The sequence below is a fragment of the Cryptomeria japonica genome, chromosome 1 (genome assembly GCF_030272615.1).
Source record: "Cryptomeria japonica chromosome 1, Sugi_1.0, whole genome shotgun sequence".
NCBI classification, from domain to species: Eukaryota; Viridiplantae; Streptophyta; class Pinopsida; order Cupressales; family Cupressaceae; genus Cryptomeria; species Cryptomeria japonica.
Window position 1 is genome coordinate 499,802,768 of NC_081405.1, and position 9,123 is coordinate 499,811,890.

General features: G+C 35.3%; 1 protein-coding gene across 1 annotated transcript; it reads right to left on the bottom strand.

Annotated features, from left to right (window-relative positions):
• Positions 1-6,717: 6,717 nt before the first annotated feature.
• LOC131073521 (receptor kinase-like protein Xa21) lies at positions 6,718-8,756 on the bottom strand. Its single transcript, XM_058009966.2, has 2 exons — positions 7,221-8,756; positions 6,718-7,134 (listed from the first exon to the last, which is right to left on the bottom strand). Exon 1 carries the CDS (start codon positions 8,563-8,565, stop codon positions 7,348-7,350), a length of 1,218 nt encoding a protein of 405 aa, XP_057865949.2. The 5' UTR covers positions 8,566-8,756; the 3' UTR covers positions 6,718-7,134; positions 7,221-7,347.
• Between the last annotated feature and the right edge of the window lie 367 nt (positions 8,757-9,123).

Sequence of the window (9,123 nt, forward strand, 5' to 3'; positions counted from 1 at the left end):
CTCTTACATTATTCATTTTCCCATGAATATTTACCATGCAACAATTGTACGATGTATCCACTTTGTGTTGTACCTAATCTAGATTATTGTGGACTAGGTAAGTTCCTATTGGCCTCAATAATGTAGATGCATAGCTTAGAGATTGATTGACGTCAAAAATATTTTTATACCCAATTCATTTGGAAGGATCTAGAATTAGCTTTGACATGACCTTCCTAATGATAACACATGTGATATTGTCCATGCTTTTGGTGAACTCCCAAACCTGCAACACCCACAACCTCGTGATTAAGTTTGAGATTTCTCTATTGAAATATTCAACAAAATTATTGATCATCTCCTCATCTTCAACGCATTCCTTACTTGTGCCTCCCACGCCATATTTTGTTCTCTTTTCTAGGCCCTACTTCTTACCTTTACCCTTGTCAAAAGAGGAAGCCATTGCTACTCATGCTAAAAATTAGAGTCAAAATAACTTTTAGAACCACTTACTATATCACATCTAGATTGAATATCCTTATGGCATATGATACCACCCTCTTAAGTATTGATTTTCTTTCTCATAATTTCATTCAATTTAAAGAAATAATTCTCACAACCTCCTCAACATCACACATAATTCACCATCAATGCAAAAAGTTTTCCCTACATGCAAAGATCACCTAGCCCACGATCTACCTAAAGGTTTAGGATTAAAAACAACTTACTAATCTTCACCTTTCTTGACTTACATGTAATTATATCACCTATCCATGATATTAACATGTGTCCCTTATTTCCCATCCCCCCAGACCCCTCCTTGTCAAGGCTCGGGTGTCTCTACCCCTCCTTGAGTTGGGTCTGGGTTGTTGATGGTTTCTAAGGTTTCTTTGTTGTTGTAATTGTGTTGCTGATAATCTCTGACTATGTTCGGTAAATGTTTTGTTGATAGTCTTTGACTATGTAAAGGGTTGACGCCCTAGTTAATGTTGCTTTATTAATAAAAAACATGTGCCCCTTATCATTCGAGTATTGATGTTTTTGACCCTCTAGCTTATGGTTCCTCCCAGGATGACAAGTTTTCTTAGGATTTTAGGTCTCTTCCCATTATTATTGTGAAATGTCTTATTCTTGAGGGAGTTTCTCATGTGGTTGGTGTGACTCTGTTTATTCCTACACCTTTAGCTCCTTTGGTTCCTCTTGGTAAGTTTCATCAAGCTTTTGATCTAATTGTTCAATGCCCCATTTCCTAGGCTCTTGTTATACCCACAACTTTGACACAACATGTGCATACTCTTGTGGTGGTTTATCAATGACTAGCATCTCCAACTAGATGTTCTTTCATTAGTGTATTTCCCATAGGTGGGCCCATGAAGGGGCCTGAGTCCCCCCTTCTCCTAGGCTTAAGGAACCAAATGATAATATCTCCTAGATAGTTGTTCGAAGATGGAAGAAAGGTACATACTTAAAGTTATCTCCTAATAACATACTAAAGTGAAGGGTGTGTAGTTGAACAGGATGGGGTTTGATATTTTTTAGTTTGGATCCTTAGGTTTTCTTTTGTGATGTGCAAATTGGTTCTAGTTGTGTTGGTTTATTCTTGGCATTTTAGCTACAATTTTTTGTGATTATGTCTCATCTTAAGTTGTTTTGTGTATACTTTGAGCTATTCTATTTGTTGACAAAAAAAACTATGATCTCTTCAAAACCAACTTATCTTAATCAAAACATATGCTCCTTATTAACTTAAAAATATATAATTTTTTAAATACCATTAATCTTCTTTTCCAAAAACTTTTTTATGTAGATATCTAAATAAACGCATCTTCCTCTTTCACATCCTCCTCCTTACTTAAACATCATAAAACTATGATTAAAATAAATTGCAACCATAATTCAACAAACTAGAATGATTAACCATTTTCTTCTTTCTTTAAAAAAGGGTAAGAAAAACAAAAACAAATTGTCAGAAAACAGTGAGAACAATCCCAGTATAAAAATCAACGCGTTGATCACAACTATTCTTCAAGCTCTTCCATAACACATTTTTTTAGTATAAGAGACTACACACAGATCAAAACTTTAATAGTCTATTCACTAAACAAAATATTAAGTAATGAACATTATTATGTTTTAGTTAGTATGGAGAATGGGTCAAACTTTCCATATGCTACGCCGTAATATGGATTGTTAAATGTGAAATTTACAGAGTCTATATTCTTCTTCTTAAATGGCAAGTTTTTCAACGCTCCTGACTCCCTTACAACCAACCATTCTTCTTTCTCCTCACAATTACAGGTCTTGAGAAGACGATGATATTCAAACCATATTCCATAACAATGCCATATAATCCTCAATCTTGTTGTGATACTCTCACTTATCATGCATATCAATCTAGCAAATAATATCGACAAGGGGGAATGACCAAATACCTCAAAAAAAATGGTGACATTCAAACTTAATGTTGACTAAAAAGTTATCTAAAAAGTTATGGAGAAATTTTTTTTAAAGTGATTTTAGTCAATTTAATAAGTCGTATATATACATATTTACAAATCGGGTTTCGACGGGTAAATGAGAGGAGAGGTAAGTTTTTTATTATACATATAAAACAAGTTTTGAAATGTCTTAACATTTTTTATAACAACACAACTATAGTCAAGTTGTTTCACAACAACAATTCAACAAAAGCAACCAATGCAAAAGACCTAGAGGATCAACAACCTACACACCATCCCCTCATCTAGTAGTTTGCATACCCAAAATGTGTGGATTAGAAATAGATACGTGTTTAAGAAGACATATCTTCCTTCTTTAGATGGTAGTCTATGACACATTGTTTATCAATAGTCTTTAGACAATAGTCCAACCAAAAAATATCTTTTACAATGTAAGGGAAGGCTTTCATAATTGAGTAACCAAGTGTAAGGTATTTCCTTTACCATAAGGATGATATCCAGGAGAGCCTTGGAAATATCAAAGTCAACCAAAATACAAGCATAAGTGGTGTGGCCAAAATTTGAAGAACTGACATCAATCCTAATAATATGGCCAATTGCATTGCCAATATCTTCAAAACAAGAGATACCTAAAAAATGGAGAGAGAGATTAGGTAATCTAACCCAAACGTGCATAATGTTGAGGGGCTCAAAAAGAGGGTTGAGAGAAAGAAACCAAGGCTTAAGAAAGATGTTGACCCCACATTTGCAACCTACCACCCAACGTTGCCTCCTTATTGGAAACACATTAAAAATTTATAATGAAAAAACCCTTAGTGTAAGGAAAGAGCTTGATTTTGTCCTTTGTGAGAGGCTACTAGGACTCCAATGTCCATTAATGCAAGTTAGGAAGAGATGGTATAAGCAATTGAATGAACACTAGCAAAATATTTTGTGTTATCAATTATTTCATATCCACAAATAAGCATAGGGGAGGATCACGAACATGACAATCATTTCTTGCAACACACAAGGTCAATAATTGGGATCCCTAGCCCAACCATGACATAAACAACATCCATTCTAAACCACAATAGCCATGAGGGATATCCTCAATAGAAGGAACCATGTCAAGAGAGGTTGTTGCAAATAAAAGGAAATGACCTAGTAGCCACATAATGACCAATTATGATCATTTCAAAAGAGATGCCAAATGGGTTGCACATGTATAAAAGGGACACCACCACATCATAAGAAACCCTAGACAAGATGCACAAACATCCAAAACCATTGAAATCCCTACAAATTCTTGAGGAAGTAGGGAGAAGTGAGAAAGGTTCATTTAAAACTAATGCAAAGTATCCTTGAGTGGTCATGAGTGGTGTCATATTCATTGTTCCAAGAGTATTTAGAGTTAAGTTAATATTGATAATTTGTAATAATTGAATGCAAGAAATGTACATAGAAAAAATAAATAGTTTGATGATTAAGGAATGGAATAAATCAATATGATTTTGAATTTAATGTGTCTCAAAAGTTGGTACTTAGTTAATAGATTGAAAATTTTATTTAAAAACTATAATATTAATTAATGATAATTTGGAAATAAGTCTCCCTACTAGTGAAAATTTTATAACCATAAACATGACCTATGTGATTCATAGACTATTTCCCTTTGCATCATTTGAGGTTCCTTGATTTTTTATTTGAGTTTTGGTATATGTAGGGGTTGGATATATATATCTCTACTAGTTGTCATGCAATTGATTTGTGAGGGCCATTCGCCTTAATCAACTCATTAATATTAGATCAAATTGAGGACATCACTCTAAAAATTAATTCGTTGAATGTCTTTAAATAATTTGATGATAAAAATTAATTCGTTGAATGTCTTTAAATACAATGGCACAATAACATATCGCACAATCTAGTGTTTAGACAACCTTAGGGAGGAAGAGTACATGTGGGAAGTTGATTACACTTTAATTTTAAAATATAAATTAGGTCAAGATGAGTCTATCTCTAAAAGGATTACTTAATGACTATGAAAAATATTGTAATAAGGAGGTCAAATCATAATAGATAGTGTGTACATGGAAATACGTGCAAACATATAAGTAAAAAATGAGTGGATAAGGAAAATGTATAAAGGTATGTGAACATGAGAAAGAGGATAAGTGTTAGAAGTACAGAAGATGTGCAATAAAGTAGTTGTATAGCATAAGAGAAGGAACTTTCTTTTGCACAAATTATCATCTATCAATATGTTTGTGCCAAAACACTCTACTAGGCAAAAACATAGAACCCTATGTACTTTCGAGTTAGTCCCAAAAATATATTTTTTAGATGGTTTCTAAAGAGACCACCTTCAATCAAAGGTATTTATGTAGCACATGATGACACATGATATTCAATTGAAGTTCCTTTTATTGAAGATCTTTCAATCATAGGTGTTTGTGTCGCACTTATATATGGTAATTGACCTCCATTCTACTTAAAATTGAGAAATGATCACATAAACACACCAAACATACATGACTTAATATACAAGCTATTGGCTCATTTTTTTGGTACTTGAAATCTCTTCTCTTAGATGCTTTAATGTATGATCTACTAAATATAAATACATGAAATAAAAAGTGTAGTTTTGGTACATCTTATTAATTGTTCACATAAACTTAGTTAATTAAGTTGATTCCAAATAAATACATCAAATCTTCAAATATTTAATGTGTCTAAATATTAAGTTCTCTTCCCTTATATCCATCTCATTTCGTTTCAAAATAAATAAATAGAGATTTTAAAAGGCTTTAGATTCGTGACATTTAAACTTAAATTGCTTCTTTCATTTACTTGTTAGCCTAAGTTCTTGTATATAGGTCCAAAATTTGGGGGTTTATCATAGGAAAGCTAACCAAAACTAAATTAGAAGAGTACTTAAGTTATAAAATCATCTTCATGTTAATGAATCAATTGCCCAAGACGCCATTCTCCCTAATTTTAGTACTACCACATTCATTATTGTTGTGACCTTTCAAGTGGTAATTATGATGCATAAACTTAGATGAATGACCAATTCTTTGGCTATTTTTTTAATACCTATATCAAGCATTTAAATCCTCTATACAAGTAACATCACAAATGATCTACTCTAGTGTCAAGGCTTTTGCTTTGCGAGGTCTTGTAGGCCTTGACAGGGACAAGCTTCAGGTCAACTTAATTTTTTAATTGATGCACCAACTCTTTCTACAAAGGAAATAATTAAGGGTCCAAAAGATGAGATCCATAAAGCTTACCTATGGTCCAAATGGTTAGAGCCTTAAGAATATCTTTCCTTGAAACTTCAACATTGCTATAACATACATTTTCATCTTATGCATGGGATCATCTAAACTCTATATTACACTACATTCTAAATTCCTTATTTGAGGACCCCTTTGTCATAGTTCAATATTTGTTCACTCTCTTTATACCAAAACCAATCACTATGTTCCTTAGGTCTATCATATTTGTCAAATGCATTCAATGGAGCTTGGAATCAAGGATCATTTTGTTTTAAATGTTCTCCTTACTAGAGATTAGATGAGATTAGGAGCCAATTACTTTGCCTTTTCAAAGCCTCAGATAACTCTCTCCAAACTTTAACTTATGAGGAAAAAAAGATACTTGGCTCTTTTTTTTCAAGAGATGTTTGATTTTTGTTAAAATTCAATGACTAAAGGCATCGCTTCCACAATGCTCTAAGAAACTTGAATGATTACCTCTTTCATTTACCTTATTTCTTCTTCAAAATTGATTATGAAGCAAACTAATGACAAACTTATAAATATGATGAGATTAATAAGACATCAAATGATTCATTGAAATGACACTTACACTCTACTTTTTCATATTTTCTATTATATCATCAATTTTAACTTTTTATTAACATTAATGTCATTATCATTATCACAACTTCAACTAATTCCTTGTACATATCTCCCTTACTCCTATTTATTACTGCATTAATCATTTTTTTAATTTATTATTACAAGAATTTCTATTTTTCCTAATTCTTTATTCCATAATAAAAAATTTAATTCAATTACATGATTCCTACATTTAATGAATAATAATTCATGAGAATTCTTTTATCTCTCGTGATGACAAATGGTCCACCTGGATCATAAAAACAATCATCATCTGATAATCTTCATTAACAAAACAGAGTTTCTCTTCGGGTTGTTATTGGTTGATCTCATCACTCGTGTGTCAAAAAGTACAAAGAAAACCCATTAAAAGAACACTGCATGAATCAAAATAAATCCAAAATATTGTCACTTTCTAAATGTAGTTAATTCCTCACTTACAACGTTGGGGAAAAAATGAACTACAAGATCACAAAATAGAGGGAAGCTTCTTTTTTTCAATTACTTTCTTCTAATGTAGGACTAATCTGGTTTGCAGAGCTCTGAACCAGTCCACATATCATACGAATCAACACATTTGCTTCAATACTTTCAAATATCATATATTAACAATCTGAGCAGAGATGAAGACATGCCCTGTTTCCTGTAAGCAGAAATGTTGCTTACAATCACCATACAAAAACTGAGTCCCCAATGAATGAAACATTTTCTATAACTCGTCACCAGATAAACATCCACAAAACATTCTGGCAGGAATCCTTCAACCTTGGACTCAGATATCTTAAAATTGCTTTCCTTGAAGAGATCTTCTGTTGATATAATAAACCTCTATAAATATTCAAAGAATCCAATCAATAAAACCCATCAAAAATTACACAGGCAAGTGTGAAGTTACCTCTGGTGATCAATATACAAGCAACAACTTATTGCCAAGAAAGCTCTGCTCTCTGTGCTTGCAATGTTGATCATGCAGGTCCAAAAATAAGGCAAGAATTTATTAATCAATGTATCTATCCCTTTGATCATTTGCATTGGTATGAAGGTCTCTTCTGCTGCTTACCAGCATTGGAAGGACAGGGGGAAACAATGGGAGGAACCATGCAATTATACTGAATGCAGAGTGAAGTGCTGATAGGAAGTTTTGCAGAGGGCTTTATACTGATCTGGGTCAGATAATTGTGCTGCAGATAGAGCACCTGAATTTGGGCAGAAAGCAGGTTATCAGCAAAATCTCTAGGCACTGCCCCACTGAAACGATTGTTGTTCAGATACAGAGTCTGTACAGATGCAAAAAATGGGGAAATGGGTCCATTCAATGCATTGTAACTGAGATCAACAGTGGGTATGTTAACAGCGGCACTGGGCTGAACAGGGCCTGAAAGGGAGTTTCTCTGCAGATGGAGAGAATTAATGTGGAAACCCAACAGGGAACTGGGTATAATTCCTGTGAATTTATTGAAGCTGAGATCAATGTATGTCAAGGAGCTCAAATGCCCTACATTTTGTATGCCCCCGCTCAACTGGTTATTGGAAAGGGCAAGATATTTCAGAGAAGAAGGCAGAGAAGGCAGGGTGCCCGAAAGGGCATTCTGCTTTAGGTCAAGTCGTAAGAGAGAAGAAGTCCCACTGAGATTAGGCAGGGGCCCTGTAAGTTTATTGCGGGCCAGAATCAGATTTGTGAGCTGAGGAAGCTGACCGATGCCCTGAGGAATCGAACCCGAGAGCTGGTTATAGCTAAGATCAAGCGTCTCCAGCTTTTTCAACGCGCTTATACCCGCCGGAATGCTGCCGCTGAGAAAATTCCTGCTGATTCCCAGAAACTGAAGCTCACCCAATTGAGCAATGGTCGCTGGAATCGGACCCACAAGCTGCCCTGGAGCAACAGTAAACTCCACAAGCGAACTGAGAAGACCCAATGCGCCATGAAGTTTGCCTCTCAGTCCAGGCGCTCCGGCGGCCGGGTCACCCAAATTGAGCGTTGTGATTCTTTGGGGCTCCGAAGAGCTGCAAAGAATTCCGGGAAATTTGCAGGGATCTTTTGAAAAATCCCATGCCGAAAGATAATTCGAACCAGGCATGTCGTGCAAGTTTTTTTTCATTGATTGGAGTGCCAGAAATTCCAGAGGAGCCAGCAATGGCTCTGCCAATTCCGCCATTAAAACTAGCAACAGAACCAGCAATCGCATCCTCCTGCTGCTGCCTCCAATGGCCGCCAGCTCCATTCTGTAGAAGCCCAACATGAAAATGCTTGTGCCTTCCCGGGTTATTTTGATTTCTTTCTATAACTTCTGAAATTTTGCAGTGTAAATAGCACACTTCATTTTCCTTGTCCAGCAAGCCAAACGAGTTAGGTTGAGTAGATTAAGAAAAAACACACAGCTTCCCCATGCAGAGTGAAATTTTCCTCTTTTTTCCTTTCCTTTTTCAGACGGTTGAGCTGTCACCCAACTACGTTGCTGTGACAGTCACCGCGAGTTATCATCCATCATTTTCAGCTTTGTGCAGCCGGTCAGTCCCACACTTGACCGGCACTTTCCAGCTGTGGGCCCACCGCTGTAGCTGAGTCAGCATACACGTGAGCAGAGATGCAGACCACGCGTATATATTGTCCCCTGTAGGACCCATTTAAAGGGGTCTGCCTTTTTAGCTTTATGCTCAGCTTTCAATAATTGTTTTGCTTTGACATGTTTGTTGCATCTGCAATAAGGTGGGGTTAATTATTTTGTTTTAAGGTCCTGCTTAACCGTAGCTTGGACGTGACGCTTTGATTTTGACTCCACACGCGGCAAAGTGAACCC